The 22,187-nt window shown below is 39.8% G+C and overlaps 1 protein-coding gene across 1 annotated transcript; it reads left to right on the top strand.

Moving 5' to 3' along the window:
• The first annotated feature begins 4,039 nt into the window (after nucleotides 1-4,039).
• Nucleotides 4,040-21,247, top strand: LOC109044195 (juvenile hormone acid O-methyltransferase). Its single transcript, XM_019061769.2, has 6 exons — nucleotides 4,040-4,334; nucleotides 9,800-10,013; nucleotides 11,947-12,125; nucleotides 13,048-13,180; nucleotides 18,897-19,044; nucleotides 20,996-21,247. The coding sequence occupies exons 1-6, from the start codon at nucleotides 4,078-4,080 to the stop codon at nucleotides 21,106-21,108; spliced, it is 1,044 nt and encodes a 347-aa protein (XP_018917314.2). The 5' UTR covers nucleotides 4,040-4,077; the 3' UTR covers nucleotides 21,109-21,247.
• The last annotated feature ends 940 nt before the right edge of the window (nucleotides 21,248-22,187 follow it).

Genomic DNA, 22,187 nt, shown 5'->3' with positions numbered 1-22,187 from the left:
GAATTATCAAAATGAAACCTCAAAACGTTGCAATGCAGTCTGAGGCGGATCAGGGGTGGGGGGGGGGTTAGGCCCTTTACGTCCTCCCCCCCCCCTTGTTCGCCCGAAAAAAGAAAGAAGGAAGGGACGGAGGAAGGAGGGATGCTCAGATTTGGTAATTATTCATGATGGAATTGACTCAAACTGCATATTAGATGCTTTAAAACTTCGAAAATGTTCTAAAATAAGCCCCCCGGACCCCCCCCCCCCCTCTTACCGCTACGTTCGAAAAGTCTGGATCCGCCTATATATGCAATCAAGCCCCTCTGGCTCTTACCCTTGCAATTCAATGACATGCAACTTGATAATCACAGAAACGAGGGAGCGGCCACACAGTGGATCAAGTCAATCAGAGAGGTCGTGGAATTTTTGACTAAAACTCTAAATTTTGATGTTCATTTCGTCATATTTTAAATAAGGAGTGTTTCTAGAGGAAAATTTCTAAAGGAAACCAATAGAACCACTTTCAGAACCTCAACGTTTTGTATAAACGGGGTTAAAAGCTTTTAAAGTTGTCCGACCTCTCCTATTGATTCGGTCCACTGTTGGCCATGGGGACTTGCGTAAATAAAAGCAGAGCAATGCCTCTCTCGTTCTTGGGAACGAGAGGAATCGATAATCAGACAACGAATAGTACCTTGTGCTTAAAATTACCGCAGTGGAAATGGTGAATGGAGTTCGAGAACATCATAAAGTGGACTCACCACAGAATATCGCATTGGGCTCGAAAGCGCGAGGAGGCGTATATTTTAGTAACAGCGCTGTAAACAGGAGCGTCGAATACAAGATGTATAGATCGCCGAGGATTCTGCATTAAGCTAATTCCCGAGCATTTTTCGAGAAAAATTATAATCTTCTGGATCCTGGATCGTCGGCAAAGAACCTATCATATACTGGTTCGCGATGAAAATGTCACTCTTTGTTCTCCTTTTTTCCTTACCGGGCGTTGAAGTCTCCATGCGGCTCTCAATACGATCCAGTGTAAAGGGTCGTCCATAAATTCCAAGACGCACCTCATCAAGTTTGTGAACTCCTTCCTCTCTAGTAATGTATTCACTCCACTTACTTGGATGCTCCTAAAGTTAACTGCAGCCGTGTAACTGAAAAAAGAAATTCCCGAGAAAATGTACCCAGTATATTGTCCGCGATCGGAAACGAGCCGGTGAAAAAAGGGTCTCGCTGTAGACCTTTTTGAAACCTCAGAGGTTTTCTTACGATATTCTAAAAAAGCGCTTATTCCAGCTCCAGTAAAAAATTTATTTTGGGCTTTAAGCTTGTTTTGGCGATACAGCGTTGCGAAGTTTACATTTTTTACCCTACATAAATGGTAATATTCTGGAGTTCCTTCGTTAAAAAAGCAACTTTAGTTCATCCCTTATTATTTTCTGAGGCAGGCACAGTATCAAGGGCTATTGTGTTGCTTGAGGATGGAGACTGTTGACACAGCGCCACACAGTGGATCGAGTCAATTAGAGAGGTTGGACATGGAATTTTTTACTAAAATTGCAAATGCAGATGTTTATTTCGTCACATTTTAAACTTTAAGGGGTGCTTCCAGATGAAAATTTCACGAGGGAACCAATGAAACCACTTTTATAACCTCAAAGTTTTGTATAAACGGAGTTTTCGAAAGAGGTCTGTCCGACCTCTCCTGTTGACTCGATCCATTGTGCGCCAGCGGTCTAGCGATCGATCGCGATACAGCTCTGCAAAGTTTAAGGTATCGTTACCGGACCATCGTTACCCGGTTTTTTTCTCTCGGTTATTTTAGGTCAATCAAAGAGGAGGACCAGAGGTTGAATATGTAGGTAATTGACCCAAAGAAACTCGAATTTCATGGTTTCGAAGACACCCTCCCCCCCCCGGGCGGTCCTCTGGGGTGAACGAGGCGGTCAGGGTGGTCTACGAGAATGTTTATTATTAAATATATGCTTTCTACTTATCTACTTAAATATATGTAAGTGCTGATTTATTATAGCATTTAAGTATTATTAAATATATAACGCCGTTAAATATGATTAAATGTCTATTCTTCTATCTCTCTACTTATTAATGTTTATTGCTGCTCATTCTTGGGTCCGTCTATCACTTCGCGGTAACGCTTTAGTTTTTTCGGTAAAAAAGCATAAGTATGTGCAGTCACGCCATTTTTCAACCTAACTACTCTAATTGAGCGTGGTTATACGTGAAAAGCTAGAGTATTCATCTCGATTTGAACAATCAGGTGAATGTTTTCATGGGAGAAATCTGTCCTTTTTTCACTGATGTCGGAATTGGAAAAAGTTATTTGAAACATGGCCATTTAAACGTGGAAAGAGAGAGTGAGAGAGATCATAGTGGAAACAGTTTATACTTGGTGGCGCGCTAGGATATCTTATCATTTGGAGTGCGTGATAGGTTCACCATTACGCATGCCAAGATTCGTATTTTGAGGATTAAATGTGAAAAAACTCGAGCTCGAAGGGCTTCGACCCATTGCAACGTTGTAAAGTTTTGCGTGATAACTTATTTCTTTATTTGTGAATGGATATGTATGATTTGTTTCAAAAATTTTAGGGAATTATCAAATCATAAAGAATCGTCACAGAAATTGTCAAAAAAAAATTTGCAATTGCTCTTGAGTAAATAAACGATGTGTCTCATAAAGCTTTGCAACGCTGCAATTCAAGGAGGCCCTTCTGCTTTGAACACTTCATAAAACAGATTAGCAAAAATATCCAATTCGTCCATGCCTCGATGAATGCAAGTTCCCACCTACATTAAAAGTGATCCCGCCAAAAACGCTGCAGGTCCCGAGTTCAGAAGGGTCTTATTTGTTCTGAAAATTTAAAAAAAAGTGATTGTTTTAATATACGAACTAAGGAACCCTCTTCGCTCTTTTTGAGGAAAATTTATACAAAACTTACGTAAAAAAATTCATGAAGAAAATATTGCATCACATTTTTCTTTAGTTTAATTTTTTTTACTTGGAATAAAAAAGAATGTTCAGTTTTCGATGCTAAGAACCTCCTAATATTCTGAAAAAATATTTGGTCGAAGTTTCAAGCCCGCCTGAATTGCATTATTTGATGTCATGAGCGTTGAAACTGAATCATTTCGCTGGCGAACATCGACAACTTTTTTCCCTGATTCCTCACATTTCATTGTTTTCAAACTTTTAATCGCTGTCAAAGGATAAATTCTTGGGTTTTCCTTGCGCCAAACGATGCAAAATTAACCCCTCTAAGCTGTGGTATAGTATCTTATTTTCCCTTTTTTCCAATGTACATTTTGCTTGACTTCGTCACAAATTGAGGGGCTTGGAGACCAAAGCGCATAAGTGCAGTTTTTGCTATTTCGAGAAGTACGTGTTTGAAGTTTCGAAATCACATGGATCCTCATGGCGAAAAGAAAGTTCAAAGTGACTTTTTGATGATTAAAAATTGGAATTTGGGAGGGAATTTTTACAGAATATGCATTAAGACTAGTTTTACTTGAAATCATCAGTATCTCAATTTTTTCAAAAACTGTACTTATGCGCCTTGTCCTCCAAGTCCCTCAATTCAACATTTTTTTTTCTTTTTTCTTGCCAAACACTTTTTTCCGTTTTTACCCACGAGTTTTTAAACTTGTTTCTAAGCAAACGCCGTGAGGGCCCAGAGTAAAGTTCGAAGAGATGTCAAGACTTTCAAGGGTACAAAATGGACGTATTTATGCTAAAAGGAACTATGTTGCACACAAACCCTATGCACATAGTTCCCTTTAGCATAAATACGTCCAAATCAATGTAAGAAACACCCAGCTGTGACACGAGAGGCATCACCGCTCCTGAGGCGACGAAGTGGCCGGGATCAGATGACTGATTATGAGATGACCCATATTGACACCGGGAGATGTGAGATTGGAAAAGTGAAGAATAGAAGAGCTGCCTCAAGGTCGCCTATTCTTTGCGCCTCCGGCGTAAAGGCCTAACTATATTTAGAAATGAGCCCTGCCGGCCGTATAACTCGACGCTTTCCACGGCTCAAGAGGAACGGCCTCACGTTAGAAAAGCGACGAATGGACGGCGAGGAACCGAGAACGGAGGAAGAGCAAGAGCAAGAGCAAGTTGTTACGGCCAAAGAAAGTGAAGCTTGGACCATGAAAACCAGTGGAAAGGGTCTGATTCTCGATCGATACAGAAATATGAAAAAGCTAATGGTTCCACGTGCATACATTACTAAATCCACGGGTACGCCGGCTCCCACTGCCCCACTGACTCGACTCCTGAGTCATTTTTGGTTCAAGTTCCCGAGTGTTTGTGTCTCCTCTCACAGGTAAATTTTCTTTCAAATGCTTTGTCCAATTTTGTAAGTTTAAAGTGTTGAGCGCTTTTATGTGTCATGGAAAATATAGCAACAACTGTTAAAGAAAACTTGTGTTAAAAAGATAGTTAGTTAGTTAGTTAATATATTTTAAGACATCCAGCGTCACAGGCTATTAACATCTTTACAGAGAATTTTGAAAATGGGTGTATATGTACGAAAATTTAGATTTTTAAATTAAGAGAGGCGAAGAGTTTCAGAATTTTGGTAGCGACATTGGGTTCACCGCATGTAAGTGGATACTCTTGAGAAAACAGTTGAAATGTTCGTGTACGGAAACCTTTCTTGGTTATTTCTTTGAGTAAAATTTACGAGGACAAAATTTCAGTAAAATGTGAATAAAAAAAAGTGTTAAAAATTTCTTAAAATATCAATTGTAGTTTTTTAGCTCTAGAATTAATTGGAAAAAATTGTTAAAACACACATGCAAAAGAAGGAAAAGTACAACTTTCCTCAAAAGACTTTGTAAAGTAAATTTTACAGGGCGAGTTAAATTTTACTTTAAAAAATAGCCGGAAGAGAACATTTAATCTTTTTTTTTGGGAGCTTTTGACATTTTGTTCGTGGAGATCACTGCCACTAAGCGCAATGACAATAGACGATGTAGCGATAACAATTATTGTTATTCCGTATCACTTATAACTTCGGAAATACTGGTGATGAAAATCATATTTTGGCGGGAATGGCTTCTCATAAAATTGAATCTCATAAAAAATCAAAAATAATACAGCTAAGACCTTTCAGGTTTGTTCATTTTTTTTTTTTTTTTTTTTTAAATTGTTTCCTGGATGAAACTGAATTAAAGTTTATAAAATTGCTGATAGTGAAGTGAATGACTTGCGTGATCTCACTTCAACGTTCAAACTTTAAGCACAGCATTCTTCGAGTTAACTGTTCAAGCGCTCAAGTTTCAAAAGCTTATACGAGTTAGTAATGTACCTATTCATTTCTTAATTTTTATCTTTCATTTTCATTTATCTGTCTTAGTGAGATTCTGATTATTTATGAGCTAAATTTTTTTAAATGTAATTTCTCAGAAACTTTGTCTGGTGGTTTTTGTTGCATGTTTTTGAGCCTTAATGAAGTTGATGCAATGCCATCCCCGCAGATTCATTTGATTTAGATTCAATTCTAAAGTAAAATAAGCATGTTATACTTATTGTTATTGTAATAGTTTTACTCGATTCAACCCTATGATTTATTCCTAAAAGAAGAAGAAGAAAACCTCATATACTCGCCTGGCTCCTGGCATGTTATATTATGCTGCTTCTGTCTAATCTTTTCCGACAGTTTACTCGTACAAACATAATACGACCTTATCAAACTTCATTCATTGATAATAATTACATCTGTGACCGATCCCCATATCCCAGCTCTGTCCTTTTCGTAGGTAATACTTAGAAACGGCGATTTTTCTATTAAAAGTTTTGAAAATCCTATCAGGGACTTCCGTAATAAGTGCCGTCTTATTGGTGGATTTTGATTAGACCCCGTGCAGTCGTTGAAAAAAGATTACATCTGCAATCGATTTACCCTACGAGAGTGAGAGACGCTCTAAAGTCTTCGAACTTCATTTTGAAATTTTAAATCGCCAATGTTGGTTAATTTACTATCAAACCGTTATATTAAAAAGTAAAATCACTGGATGTGTCCATGAGATGATCTGGAGAAATTAGCACATGGCTATAGAAAGCAAAATTGGGACTTGTTGAACGATGATTATGTGTGTGTTGGCCTGAGTATACTGCCGAGACCTGATCAGGAACGAAGCGCACTTAACAGCAGTTCTTGACCGGGCAGATCATGGGAGTCCTGAGAAAAATAGCAGCCATTAAGCTCCGGGACAGGCAAAGTAACGAGTCGATTCGCGATGTAGGTACGCCACACGGTGGATCGAGTCAATTAGAGAGGTCGGACATGAAATTTTTGATCAAAATTGGAAATTTTAATTTTTATTTCGTCACATTTTAAATGTTAACCGTGCTTCTAGAAGAGAATTTCACGAGGAAACTAATGGAACCACTTTTAGAACCTCAAAGTTTTGTATAAACGAAGTTATAAGCGTCTAAAGGTTCCGAATTTTGTCCGTCCTCTCTTATCGACTCGATCCACTGTGCGCCAGGTCCAAGATATAGACAAATTGACCAGGATGCAAAGGAAAATATTGCCCGACCACGTCGCCGTGAGGATGGATAGGGTTTGGCTGGCTAAGCTTGTACGATTTCATGACCTCAAGGCTGGAGGCATCGTGGATGACCGCCAAAGACATAGGAGTGGCGTGTTTCTCTCGGTTGGTCCTAGGGGCACAAGGACCATACTCGGTGCTGGGAAAAATTTTGATTGACTCAAATTCAGTATTTTTCCCGACTTCGTAAACAGGATTTTTCCCGACTTCGTGAACAGGATTTTTCCCTGGGACAAATCCCGTGAAACGGCCCGTGGAGAAAAGGCCCAAGCTGCAAGCTTAAGTGAATCTAGGAATTTTTGCTTCAGTAAGGCTCAGAAGGCCAGCTTACTGTGGCGGACTTAAAGCTTCGAAGGAGGGCTGGGGGGGAGCGCGGTTCATTATAAAGTTAAAGGATCCAAATTAACTGTCAACGACTTCTAGGTTAAGCAAACTGAAGAAAAAGAAAGTGGTCCCGGCCTTCGGAGAGGATGCGCTGCGCTGCTCCGTGTTTTATGGAGTCTTTCACCTTGAATCTCGCTCATCGGAAGTGAAAGCTATGATCTAACTTGGGTTCATGGACTTTATGAAAATTTATTGCTGGCTTACCACGAGTAATCGACCTTTAGGAAACCGAATTGGAGGTATCGTTACCCCCAGAGGCTTTTCTGATGAGGCGCAGGGAGGACCCTAAACTCGCTAATTTTACCAGTGTGGAGTCCCCCTGTATCCCATCAGAAAAGCCTCTTGGGGCAACGGGACCCTTGAGTTAGGATTTCTTGGGGTCGATCACCCAGGGAAAAATCTTCTTTCCTCAATATAGACCTGCTCTTTATGGAGGGGACTCTACCCCCCCCACCTTTAGGGGTCAGTATTTTGGACACGGGTGGGATGATTTTGGATCTTTTGGTGTCGATCTATGTTCTGATTCCAATGAAATAAATTATTTCAAAATTTTGACGTGAACCCCGACTTTTCAAGTGAGGACCCCCCTTTTGCCCCCCCCCCCCCCAGAGGCCAGTAGGACTCCGGAACCGTAAAATCTGGATTCCTTGGGGCCGATTCCGTATTCCTCCCCGCGGTCCTGGACCTAAAATAAGCGAGAAAAAAGCCTGGCGCGGTAGCTGTGTGGACCACCCTGTGCTTTGTGTATACCTCAGCACGTATAAAATGAGCTTGTTTTAAGAACACATTTTATGAAATCGTCCCATTTCGGCCGCCATCATAAATTAATTAAAATTAGGAACTGCGTGAAATACATCATTCTGGTGATTGTTACGTAGGTAGAGTCTCACTGCTATTATTTACGTAATTGTGACCGCAATACGAATTGGAAGTTTTCTTCCCCTAGTAGTCACCGAGACGATATATTTTATTAGGTTCTTACCTTTAAGTATCCGACGATCACGTAAGAGGCCAAAACGGACCATTTACGCACATTACGAAAAATGGAGAGATCCTTGTGATCTGAGAATTTAATCAGTGAATTGCAGTCACAGGTAATTGAAACTCGAGCACTGATAAAAGTAGGAACAAGAATCACCGTGTGAATGAATGCCCTCAAAATAAATTGAGTGTTTGTCTTTCTCTTTCAGATTTATCAAAAAAGTAGGTCATCCCTCATGCGTTCTTCCCTAGCTGAAAAGCTTCCGGTACGCTTTTTCGATGTACAAAAAAAACTTCACTTAAAATCCTTAAGATAAATGGTTTTGTTTCTTGCTCATAATAGCTTATAGTTCGTTCTTCATCCTTTTTTTTATTACTCAGCAAAATTTTGCAGTGTCGGTTGCAAAAAAAAAAAAAAAAAAAAAAAAAAAAAAAACTGGAAACTAAAAGCTGCTGTCACTTATCAGCGTTAAAGGGTCAAAAGGGTCGATTGGTGGAAGGTTGTCCCCGCCATCTGATTTTCCGAGTCTTCCTCATCCAATCCATAACCTGTCCACATGCAGGCTTACAACTTAAGCTAACTTCTTGACCTGGCACAGAATCTTAGTATTAAAACTGGCTCCTCTGCTACACCGTCAACGGAATCCGTGTTATTCTCTGTTTGCGTTTTCCATCTTTATACCTTTCCTACTAGCTATATTCAGTGCGGGTATACCTTGCGGAAACGTGCTACTAATAATTTAGGTACCTGCGTGTTCGCTTTTAATTTTTTTTCTTCGCTTTCGTATTCTTCTCTCATTTCTGATATGACTATTTTTTTTCTTTTTGTAACTAACTTACAAATTAGTGTCGAGTTTTTTCCACAGAAGATACGTGCCCCCTTTTATTTTTTTGTGAATAGTCGATTTCATTGCAAAATATTCACAGCAGCAACTTTCTTACCTTTTATAAAAGGTAATAATTACATCTGGTATGAAGTTTTTGATTATTTAAAGTTGGCCTTGGGGGGATTTCGGGGAATATGGTAAACTTTAGCGGCTAATATCCGAGAGAGCCAGAGGACGCTGTGAAAGGGATTTTCAAGTATGTATGAAGTTTTTTTTTTTTTTTTTAAATTTTTTATTCTTATTATTTATGCATTGTTTTAAATGTTTCAATACAAAATTATTGTTCATTCTGCAGAAATCATTGTTTAGAAATAATTTTTTTATCTGATTGTATGGTCTTAATCCATTTCTATTCAGAGCTGTCTTTCTGGATTTATGAAAAAATCCTTATTAGGGTGGATCAGTTAATTTTTCTTCAAAAAGTTACGTCCCTCCTGCGAAAATTACGCAAATTGACAGCCTCACCTTTCTTTATTTTCTTGCTTCATTGGTTTTAATGCAATGCAGACGAGATAGGAAAATAAAAGTTACCGAACGCGTGAGCAAGAAGCCAAAAGTCAAAATTCAAGTTAAAAGCGAGTGACCTGGAGGTCTAGTGGGCGAAGCCCTCTAATGCCGGAATCATACGCTGAATTTGGCAGCTGAATATGGAAGTCAACAGTCATCGCTCAAAGGCTAAAATTTTGCAAATTCTAGTTATTTTCATCCAGATTTGTATTTAATCTACTCGAATAGTTCAGACGAATCCGATATCATCCGATGGTCGCTTAGAATCGTTGCTGAATTTTGCGCGACGCGCGAAAAATTCAGGCATCGGGCCAATAACTTCCACATTGAAGCCACTTTTAGCTCCCACATTCAACGTGTGATTCCGACATAAATCGCTGCGTAAGCGAGCGTAGCGCACTGAAGCAGCAAATTTTACAATCAAATATTTTATCATTCAAGGCGCTCATTAATTTTCTTTTAATTATTCATAGGCCTAAACATAGTGCCAAGATCATGGACGACCCAAAACTTTATAAAGCAAACTATCATATGCAGAGACGAGATGTGGCGAACCTTCTGAAAAAAGCATCAGACAGCTCAATGCTGAGACACTTGCCAAATCAAAGGGTTCTGGACATAGGCTGCGGGCCTGGTGACACAACGTGCTCGCTGCTTCTCCCATTTTTGCCGGATGATTCCCAGGTGGTGAGGTTTGCTGAGTTTTTACTTTCTCGCTCCCCTATTTTTTTTTTTTTTTTTTTTTTTTTTTTTTTTTTTTTTTTTTTTTTTTTTTTTTTTTTTTTATAGCTCGTGTCATTGAATTGGTTTTTGGGTAAAATTTTGCAGAAAATGAAAATTCAATCTAGTCTAGATCTCGAGGTAAACCGAGGTTAAGGTGATTCGATGGACGCCATTTTTTGTGTCAGAACGGTATGCGATATATCGCATCAATTGGCTCCATTTTTTAAGCTACTCGTCATTTTTCTCCAATTTTGAGATCGCAATTCTGTTGTCAGGAGACTAAAGCACTCACTTACCAATTTTAACAAAGAAATTCAACGTAATTAAGGTGGTTTTTTCAGAGAGAAAATATCGCATTCGAGTGCAGTTTCGATATCAGTATCGAATGCGATGTTTTCTCTCTGAAAAAACCACGCCTTTTTTACGTTGAATTTCTTAGTTAAAATTGGTAAGTGAGTGCTTTAGTCTCCTGACAACAGAATTTCGATCTCAAAATTGGAGAAAAATGACGAGTAGCTGAAAAAATGGAGCCAATTGATGCGATATATCGCATGCCGTTCTGACACAGAATATGGCGTCCATCGAATCACCTTAACAGAAAGGAATCAAGCCACAACAACATTAAATAAAATACAGTTCAACCCACTTGTTCTGTTGCAAGTCTTTGTCCACGATTTTTTTCATTCTAAAAATTAGAACAAATCCACATTTTTTTCTCAGAAATTTCAGAAAGTTTTCTTAGAAAATATTCACGTAGAAATTTTCAAGAGCGTATTTCGGTTATTTTGCTAGTAAATAAATACAACCTGATCGAAGATGGAACGTTGTGATTTAGATAAACATTTTTTAAATGTAGCCATCGATGTGTGCTGCATGCAGCGGAAAGAAAGGTTGGTCAGGGTGTGCGTAACAATGCGTCACGTATGATGAGAGCACTACATCCTAGCGAAACATGACGACCAAAATGCAAACAAATCGCATGCTATTTGAGGGGACCATTCCTGCGGAGAAATAAATGGAAATTCGGAGGGGGATGGTTCCATCGAACGATGCATATTTCAAATGGGGATCTGAGGAAATGTTATACAAGAGGGAAAAGAGCGCAAAAAGCGTGTTTAATTGGACTGCATTTTGCAATTCAGAACTATGTATAAATTTTGGCTTATCTGAAAAAACACTTATGCGCATAGGGAAACTAATGGCACATACGTTGTTTTTAAACCGGGCCAGAATTTATAGTTCTTAATCACAAAATGTAGACCAATTATGTCCATGATAGAGTTGGGCACGAGGGTCCTTAAGGTGGAAACTCAAATTGACCAGCATAGCGAAAAAGGCGATTTGAGGTCTAAAGTATCAATTATTCGTTTTTTTACCTTAGACGTTTTTTTACTGTGAGAAACATAGGTCAAAAGTCATCATTTAAACGTAATAATGTGATGAACGTTTGAAAATAATTGTTTCTAAAATTAGGAACAGTGCTGGGATACTCTGTCAGTGCGTATTCTTATCTTTGCAATTCATCGTTCTTTAACTTCGAAGTGCTTTCCACGGAAAACGTCTGGAAATACTTGGGTGTTCTTTGCGCCAAACGATGTAGAAGACTCTTTCCTATGTGATAGTTATCTCATTTTATTATTCCATTTCAGGAGTATTTTTTCTGCCTGACTCCATCACCTATATGTGGTAGCTTTTGACTATGTCGTTTATTAATGGTTATAACCAATAACGCCTTACCGAGCTTGATTGAAGGTTACTTTAATATTTATTAAAGTAACCTTCAATCGCTCAGCAATATTTATTAAAATAACCTTCAATCAAGCTTGATAAGAGGTTTTTACTGTTATAAATACCTACATTCCTACATACATAGGCGAATTTTTCACACTATTCCCAGGTTGGGGTGGACATTTCACCTGAAATGATTCGGGTTGCAAGAGAAACCTATAAATCAAATCCACGCATTGAATTTCAAGAGTGCAATATTGAAGGCTGTGGCATTAACATAGGTGATACTCTCGGAAAGTTTGATCAAATCTATTCTTTTTGGACATTCCACTGGATTCAAAATCAAAGGTAAAATCTTCGCAAAGTTGTTCATAAGTAGATCAAATCAAAAGTGAAATCATAAAAAAAGTAGGTTTGAGCTATTTGTTTCATAATTAGACAAATTTAATATGTTGTACTAGATATTTCGTAAATAGTTACTTAGAAAATTGATTTTTCTCTTCTTTTTTTTTTTTAGTTGCCACTTAAACAGAGACCATGAATACAGCCCCTATCTTAGATATAGGCGTAATTTTTTACCCCTTATTGAAGGTGCGCAGGATCTTGAAATTTTGACTCTCGCTCCTCTTGACGTTGAAAGGAAGTTCTTCAGTGCAAATTTCAAAATGGTTTACTTTTAGATCCCTCTCCCGCGCTCCTGAGGAATTTTTGACTGAAAATCCTCTCTCATAAATTAATCTGCCCCATCAATAATTAATACCGGGTACCTGCTGATTAGCGATGTTGAAATTTCAAATATTTTATAAATCCAAGAATGACTCTCAGGTTAATAGTCAGGCCGAATGTCATATCTACACAGACTACTTCTGAACGTAGCATCTGTTTTGGCCTACCCGTTTGAATTAAGGCAAATTACGCTTCGTCGCTCAGTTTGGACCACGTTGTGTGGTTGCATTATTTGCATTGATTTGAACATTCAGGCTCAAAAGGCTTTCCGATTGGCTTTAATTGATCCAATGGAACACGACCTCTTAAAAATCTATTCAAAATGAATTTCAGGTAAAATTAGCTTTTTATAATTTTAATTATCTAAATTACCTATGCAAAAAAGATCTAATTTTTTGTTTGAAATAATGAACTCTTCAACTTCAATCTCATGAATTAATGTTACAAATAATTTCTGACCAAGTTTATACGGTTCCTCTCTCTTTTCTTCTTTCTTTTCTTTTGATGATGATGATGATGATGATGATGATGATGCTGATTTCAGGGTTGCCTTTCAAAATGTGCATGACTTACTGAAATCGGATGGAGAAATCCTATTCTTGTTTCTTGCAACAAGTCCCATCTATAACCTTTTTGAGACCATTTCCACATATCCTAGGTGGAGCAAATACATGACAGTAAGTGAATTTTTCTGCTTTTATATAGGCATATTCTGAGCTTCGATTAATTCAGGAGACCTGAGAGCCTAAAACGTTGCAATAATTACTCATACGTTTCATTTTCACATAGAATATTTTACATGGTGCTCCAATTCGAACATCCTGACGCAATCAGAAACGTAAGAAACATTTTCTACAAGCTTTGAGCCCTAACGCACTGAAATCTGAATTGACTTTATTGGTTTTCTTTATAATCGGACTTTTTCTAACTCTTTAGCGGGGCGGGGGGGGGATATTACAGGTATTTTAAGATACGGGCTTGAATTTTTCCTGAAGTGATCGTGAAACGACTTTGCCGTATTCATCAGTCTCCGATCAGGAAATGTGGTAGCCGTAGCCCACACTTTAATATGGCAACGTTGTTATACATTTATGAAATCAAAGCATTACTCGAAAAACTGACAATGTCGAGATGAAATCCGTTAACAGTACCCATCATCGGTACAATAGCCAACGCTGGAATCAAGTTACGGTGTGGGAAAAACAAGCAAAGCGTCCTTAGTTTGTGTCGGATGCGGCGCGCACTCAATGCAAATTTCATTTTAACTCCTATATGCAACTATTCGAGCTCCACGGATGTCCGTGTTGCATACGCTCGGGACTGAAGGCGTTTTGCCTATCCATGCACTCAGGCCCACCACATCCCATCTCGGGCCCTGGTACCAGTTTTAAGGCCCGGGCCCCAAGCAGGGGGGGGGGGCGGATGGGATCCGAGGGCCACCCCCCCGAGAAATTTTTGAATTTATAAATCTATTTGCACGTATTTTGAAGCTTCCATGACGAATTTTTCCATCAATTTCTGCGGAATAATTACGCTTTCTTCTACTTTTAGCACAACATACTTGCGAATTGTTGCATTCAAAACATCTGGAATTTTTTTTTTGGGGGGGGGCATATGATACTATTTTCAATTCTAAGGGGGCCAGGCCCCCCCTGGACTCCCTCTTCGTTTGTCTATGGCAAGGGAGTTGAGCCATGAGCCATTGAAGTCGCGAGGATGCCCAGACTGGAGACTCTTAGCATCTGACGACCGAAGAAAATGAAACGCAGTTACTAAAAATATCCTTCTGCACTAAAAATCTTGAAAATAGATAGACATTTTCTAAGAAATATACTTCTTTGAAAATTGAAGAAGAACTCTACAGTGCCCCGGCGTATTTTTGAAAATGTATTCACCTTTTGCGAAATTTTAGGGTAAATTTTTCACTTTTCCTTACGAAATAAGGGTTGCATGTGAATTCGTAGTGGTTTTCCACGGGTAACACGGGCCCCCTCCGGGGCCCGGGCCCCGGTACCAGGGACCCAGTATCCCCCCTTGTGGCGGGCCTGCTCATGTGCATAGGGAACTAATGGCACATACGTTGTATTTAAACCGGGCTAGATGCATAGTTCCAAATTGCAAAATGTGGTCCAATTACACGCGAGAGTGCCCTCAATCTTGAAAAAAAGCGGAGGGCTTCGCAAATAGTCAAGTTGGACGCTCCCTCCTGGCCTCGCGATCAAACAGGAGGGCGAATTGAATATCTGAGCTGCGCGCTACAATTTACTTTCCCTTTCGTGGATTGTGCGTCTGTTGATGAGCATCGCGTAAAACAGACGCAAGACGAAAATTACCGTCGTAAAGTTTACTTTTTGCAAAGAATGTACCTGAGGTGCACAATCCCAGCAACATTGAAATGCTCTTAGTTCCTTTTTGCAAAATGCAATCCAATTGGTTGTTGCTACAAAAAAATAGTTTCCCACAACCTCCTATAAAATGCTCCAGTGACCACATAAGTTGGCCCGAGCACAAACTTTTCGGGAAGAAAGGCTTTCCCCTTCCTGGTTTTTTACTTGATACCCGCCCGAGTTTCGCATATCTTCCGTTTCTCCTCATCGCTGCTTTCATCAAATCGCAATTGCCCGGAAACTAGGACCGCACATCTTATCTGATAAAATCGTTCGCTCTTTAGACCGATTCTGGGGGATTAGGCTAGACTAGTCGATGAGTCAACTGTTGGTCTAATTTCAATACGTGAAGGCAGAAGAAAAACGGGATAAAAAAACACTCATGTGTGATCAATTTTCAAGGACAATTCTGTAATTTCTCCTACGATTTTAAATAGATTAAAACGCGTAATATCCAAAATCTAAGCTCAGATTCGGATTCCTCGTGAAAAATTGATGAGATTTCATGTATCATATGTTAGCATAACATGAAGGAAAAAGGTTTAACGACGCGTATAAATTCTGTTTTACTACCCGTTTGAACTACGCCGCCGCCGCGCGGGTCGCCCGAGTGAAACCGAACGGGGTGGCGCCTGGCGCTAAGCATTCGGTTTCGTCGCGAGGAATTTCTCACGATAAATTCTTATTCTTCCTCCTCCGCTGACCCGTTGAGCACTACCCATGTTGCCACGTTGGATGCATATGCTCGAATCAGTATGTCTACGTTACGTCTCTTTCCTTCACGCTATGATCGGGTATGATACATGAAATTGCATCGATTTTTAACGAGGAATCCGAATCTGAGCTTCGATTTTTGGTATCACGCGTTTTAAGTCAAATTTTTTAAATTCGAAAATCCGAAATGACGGACGTGGCTTAAAATGCTATCTCGGCTCCTGTTCGATGGATTTTTCTGAAACTCGGTGTCAGGGTATGATACATGAAATCGCATCGATTTTTTACGAGGAATCCGAATCTGAGCTTCGATTTTGGGTATCACGCGTTTTAAATCAAAATTCAAGAAATTCAAAATCCGAAAATCCGAAATAACTGAAGTGGCTTAAAATGCTATCTCAGCTCCTGTTCGATGGATTTTTCTGAAACTCGGTGTCAGGGTATGATACATGAAATGGCATCGATTTTTTACGAGGAATCCGAATCTGAGCTTCGATTTTGGGTATCACGCGTTTTAAATCAAAATTCAAGAAATTCAAAATCCGAAAATCCGAAATGACTGAAGTGGCTTAAAATGCTATCTCGGCTCTTGTTCAATGGATTTTTCTGAAATTCGTTGTCGGGAGGTACTTTTCGACGGGAAACTCGAATTTATAGTCAAATTTTTAAAATTCTCAAATCCAAGATGGCGGACATGGGCTAAAATGCTATCTCGGCTCCTGTTCAATGGATTTTTCTAAAATTCGGTGTCGGGAGGTACTTTTCGACGGGAAACAGGCCCGCCATATCCCATCTTGGGCCCTGGTACCAGTTTCAAGGCCCGGGCCCCAGCACGGGGGGGGGGGGAGGTCCGAGGGGCATCCCCCGATAACTTTTTGAATTTATAAATCTACTTGGACGCATTTTGAAGCTTCCATGACGAATTTTTCCATCAATTTCTGCGGGATAATTACGCTTTTTTTCTACTTTCAGCACAAAATACTTGCGAATTGTTGCATTCAAAACATCTCGAAATTTTTTTTTTTTGGGGGGGGGAGGGTCTATTTTTTGATAATATTTTCAATTCTAAGGGGGCCAGGCCCCCTAGACTCCCCCTTCGTTTGTCTATGGCAAGGGAGTTGAGCCATGAGCCATTGAGGTCGAGGATGCCCAGACTGGAGACTCTTAGCATCTGACGACCGAAGAAAATGAAACGCAGTTACTAAAAATATCCTTCTGTACTGAACATCTTGAAAGTAGATAGACATTTTTCAAGAAGTATACTTCTTTGAAAATTTAAGAAGAATTTTACAGTGCCCCAGCGCGTTTGTGAAAATTTATTCACCTTTGGCGAAATTTGTAGGGTAAATTTTTCACTTTTTCTTACGAAACAAGGGTTGCATGTGAATTCGTAGTGGTTTTTCACGGGCAGCACGGGCCCCTTCCGAGGCCCGGGCCCCGGTACCAAGGACCCAGTATCCCCCTCCCCTGTGGCGGGCCTGCATGCACTTGCCGCTTCATGAGCCGAGGTGAGGCCGCGATGCGCGGCGTGAACGGCTGCGGCGGGCGTTACTATGAAGCGCTAAATACACCAGGGCCGGATTTACCTACTTGCCGCCCATGGGCCGCCTGTATTTTGCCGCCCCCTTCTCATTCGTTTTGAAACATCAATAAAACCATCAAATGAACGTGCCGGAGGTAGCGGGATGCATAAAATGCGTTTACTCGTATGTTAGACACATTTCTTGCGAAAGACCTGTCAACACTACCGGCAATAGTTCATGGAACTTTGCGCGTTAAGTCCCATAAACCTATCTCTCTGTGGACAAGGCCTTCCATTATAAGCATTGAACGAAAAAATTAAGAAAGAACAAACATAAATGTGGTTTAATAATTTTAACTTCCGCCGCCGCTCCGCGCTGACCGCGCTGTATTTGGCGCAATGCGGGAGGTATTCCTAGAGTCTTGTAGGCGCTATGCGTTTCCCGCCGACCGCTGCTGACCGCACTGTGTCTGACGCAATGCGTGGAGTATCCATGCAGTCTTGTAGGCGCTAATATGTGTTACATGCCGACCGCCGCGCCGCGCCGAGGGCTTCTTCTCCTTTTCATCTCAAGTCCTCGTCATCATTCCTCTCTGCGCTGAGCTCCAGGCCAAATTGCGTGTTTAGTCCCTCTCTTAACTCGACTAATTAAAGATGCTGTCCCTGGTATCACAGAGTAACGACAAAATTAGAAATTACATTACTCTCAGGAAAGAGAGATTTTTTCCCCTTTTCTCATTGATAATTTTTTTTCCCAAATCCGATTTTTTTTATATCTACATAAAAAAATTTGCAAAATTTGCCGCCACCTAAATTTGCCGCCATGGGCCGCACCCCATGTGGCCACCCCCTTTAATCCGGCCAATACACACGGCGATTAATCGCCGCGATTGAAAGCCGAAAGCCAATGAAGAGGCTTGATTTCGATCCATTGACGTCGATATATCGAAATCAAGGCTCTCTATTGGCTTTCGGCTTTCAATCGCGGCGATTAATCGCCGTGTGTATCTAGGCCTTTAAGATCTAAAATGGTAGAGCGATTTTAATTCACGTTTACCCCACGAAGATATCTCTTAGGCACGAATAGTTGCATAAAGGCACAGGCGTAGGATTGAGCATTTTTTGTGCTTCAGTTTTGATATCGTGATGTGCTAAGCATGATTTGTAGAGCAACTGTTCATGTCTATGAGATGTCTCCGAAGTATAAATGAAGGATTGAAGGTACTCTGTCAGTTTAGAGTCTTGCAGTAAAGCCCGCCCAGCAGAGTGGGACAAGCCTTTCAAAGAGGTTGGACATGGAATTTTCGACTATACCTGCAAATGTTGATGTTAGTTCCTTCTAATTTATATTTTATTTAATTGGAACGCCGTTATGGCGGCGTTTCTATGCCGTCTGCCGTCTAGGATTTTAGGGGATGCTAAGCTGGGTTCACTGACAAGTGTCTGACGGTTACTGACGAGGTCTAAAAGTACCAAAAACGTATATAGGTATCTTTCGGCGTGACCTCAGCTTAATATTCCAACACATCTGCCTGCGTTATACACCCCCCCCCCCCCTTAGTCTTGCACTGGTATTTATTAGGACTCAAACTTTTTTAATCTAATTGAAATTTTTGCACTTTATGGCCTTGTTTTCCTCGCAAAATAGATGAACCCAGCACTATATTTTACCACTTTGTTATATATTAGTGCAAATTATATTATATATTCTGCTCTTTCTCCCTTGGAATGTAGGTTGCGTCTATTAACTTAATGATTCCGCTGTTCCAGGACGTTAAAAAGATGTTGTCCCCCTTCCATGGTCGAACGGACCCTTGCGCTGAAGTTCGACATTTGGCAAAAACTTTGAATTTCCAGGACATTAAATGCACTCTCCAGAATAGTACATACGAATTTCCATCAATGGCTGCTTTGATGAGTAAGTATTCGTATGAAATATTGTTTGGAATCATCCAATAAGGTACTTTGAACAGGCAATAAAGTTCAGAATTTAATAATACGAACGCAGGTAGCATGTAACGAGAAAATTATAAATTACTATTAGAAAAATTAATTGTGCCTAAACTTGCGTGCAAAATGCAAGTGTAGCAAAGGGCTTGAACCCCTTCTTGCACATTAAGAATGATAGAATAATATGGGGAAAATGGGGAGAGTAAGTAACATGACAAATAACAATAGATCGAAAGTGTAAACCAGAACTTACAGAGACAGTTTACGATATTATACTTAAGAATATGAGAAGGCTATGAAAAAAGAGGGGCACGAGTTTGGATGAAGGGACTTCATTTTTTGGGAGTGGGTGTGTATCTGTGTTTCTCTTGCCCGCCCTAACGTCATCATTCGCCGGAATGAAAAACGGTCTTTGATTGGATGAAAGGCAATAATGGCGCTACGAAGAAGTATGGTAACAAGGCACCCACAATTGCTATGGAGCCATCAGTTGCAAGTTAAATAATTCAATTAAATGAAGTCAGGGGAAATGTACCTTAAAGTGGACGCTCAAATTTTTCGGTTGCGGAAAAACCTATAACTGGGGCCTAAAATATCGATTTTTAGTTTGCGCTGTAAAAAAGTTTCTAGGCGATACCAAGCCATAATATGCATTATTAATGATTTTTTAAGGCTTTGAAATGAATCTTTTCTAAAGCTGGCGACAGCGCCAACAAACTTTGCTTTTGTTGTCAATTTGCGATTTATCGTCTTCTAACCCTGGAATTCCCTCTGAGGGTCACTTCTCGGAATTTTTAGGCAGGGCCGGATTTACCTACTTGCGCCCATGGGCCGCCTGGATTTTGCGCCCCCATCTCATTCGTTTTTGAAACATCAATAAAACCACCAAGTGAACGTGCCGGAGGTAGCGGGGTGCATAAAATGCGTTTACTCGTATGTTAGACACATTTTTTGCGAAAGACCTGTCAACACTACTGGCAAAAGTTCATGGAACTTTGCGCGTTAAGTCCCATAAACCTATCTCTTTGTGGACAAGGCCTTCCATTATAAGCATTGAACGAAAAATTAAGAAAGAACAAACATAAATGTGGTTTAATAATTTTAACTTCCGCCGCCGCTCCGCGCTGACCGCACTGTATTTGGCGCAATGCGGGAGGTATTCCTAGAGTCTTGTAGGCGCTATGCGTTTCCCGCCGACCGCTGCTGACCGCACTGTGTCTGACGCAATGCGTGGAGTATCCATGCAGTCTTGTAGGCGCTAATATGTGTTACATGCCGACCGCCGCGCCGCGCCGAGGGCTTCTCCTTTTCATCTCAAGTCCTCGTCATCATTCCTCTCTGCGCTGAGCTCCAGGCCAAATTGCGTGTTTAGTCCCTCTCTTAACTCGACTAATTAAAGATGCTGTCTCTGGTATCACCGAGTAACGACAAAATTAGAAATTACATTACTCTCGGGAAAGAGAGATTTTTTCCCCTTTTCTCATTGATAATTTTTTTTCCTAAATCCGATTTTTTTTATATCTACATAAAAAAAATTGCAAAATTTGCCGCCCCCTAAAGCCGCCCCCTAAATTTGCCGCCATGGGCCGCGGCCCATGTATCCGCCCCTTTAATCCGGCCCTGTTAGGCGTTATTTCTTTGTTCCTCGTTAATAACACCTCGTAATGAGTAGCAGGTAGCTATTTCAAGTTGTGTAATAGTTTTATTATTTTGATTGTTCCACCTTAAGGCACTTCATAACTGACTCCTGATTTCCTGATTTGCTGTAGTCCTATTATGCGGAAGGGTGAGACTTTTGCCGTCCGTGAAGTTTTTCGATTAGGGCAACCTCGATTTTTTTTTCTTCAAATCAATAGAGACATATTACACTCCATTTTATATTTTCTTGAAACTTTTAATTTTTTCTCCTTCTTTTCCAGAATCTGTTCAAGCAATCGATCCATTCATAAATAAGAATTCCGAAAGATTTGAAAGAATCCTTTTTATCCGACTACAAGGCGGAAATTCTTCAAGGTATGGACGGCTTGGTTAAGTCGTCAGAGGATGGAGAGGGGTTTATTGTGCATTATAAGACAATAACATTATATGCCTCCAAATTATGACACATGCTTCAATTTTTAAGAGGGATCAAGTTCCCAGATGAAAATAATGACGAAATTCGGAAAATTGTATCTCACCTACGGTTCTTGTTCTTTTTTCTACCATTCGTCGACACGACACCTTTTGAATAGAGGTACTTTTAGATGCATTCTGAATCATGTAAGAAAATTCTTCTTTCTTGGAAATATAAGGTGTAGCGTAATGAAACACGAAATCCGCACACCTCTGCAATACAAATTTGAAAGCCTTCAATTTGCGAGATTTTCACGTGGACATCATGCAATTGGAGGCTCGGTGCGTTGGTTGCTAGTACGTTGGGTTTTTTTTTTGGGGGGGGGGGGGGGCGAGAAAACTAAACGAAGAGGCTAGTATACAGGAATACTGAGTTGAGTCTGAAAAAAAGCATTAAGCAGTTTGAAATTGCTTCCTCTTAATAATGCCGATTTGATCAGTACATCAAAGTAAAAAGAAATCCTTGAACAGATTCAAAGTTAGTTACTTTTGGCTTAAAAAATGTAAATAATGTGCATGAAATTCAGAGTGGATCTTTCTTTAGACAGTAAGGAATAATATTACAACGTTACCTGCAAAATTATAAAAAGATATCAATGTTACCGTACTATTTGAACTGATAAAAAACCAAGGTATTCGAATTCATCTTTTTGAGAGAAGTTATAAAATTTGTATTGATTTTGTAAAATGTTTACTACAATTGCAAATGTAATTTCTGGATGGAATAAATAAAAAAAAATTCAATAAAAAATACAAAAGAAAAAGACTTTTTTTTAAAGTTCCGAATATGTAATGGTAGATTTTTTCCTTTGAAGTTACTTCAAAATATCAAAAATTAAACGAAATGTTTGCAAAATTCCAAAGAATAACCTTTTTACTTTAAGTATGAAACGGTCATTTAAACGTTTAGGAAAACTCATTTAACAAAAACTACGTGCAAAGCTTCGTCCTTCAAGGTTCAAGCACACCAACAGGTGTGAGTGCAACATATTGGTGATT

The sequence above is a fragment of the Bemisia tabaci genome, chromosome 3 (assembly GCF_918797505.1).
Source record: "Bemisia tabaci chromosome 3, PGI_BMITA_v3".
NCBI classification, from domain to species: domain Eukaryota; kingdom Metazoa; phylum Arthropoda; class Insecta; order Hemiptera; family Aleyrodidae; genus Bemisia; species Bemisia tabaci.
This window is presented reverse-complemented; position numbering and strand designations above follow the sequence as displayed.

Bases quoted from the DNA above. Each gene is read 5' to 3' on its own strand.
- LOC109044195 (XM_019061769.2), top strand. From the start codon at position 4,078: ATGGACGGCGAGGAACCGAGAACGGAGGAAGAGCAAGAGCAAGAGCAA. The intron at 10,014-11,946 runs GTGAGGTTTGCT...CACTATTCCCAG, and splicing joins TGCCGGATGATTCCCAGGTG to GTTGGGGTGGACATTTCACC. The intron at 12,126-13,047 runs GTAAAATCTTCG...TGCTGATTTCAG, and splicing joins CACTGGATTCAAAATCAAAG to GGTTGCCTTTCAAAATGTGC.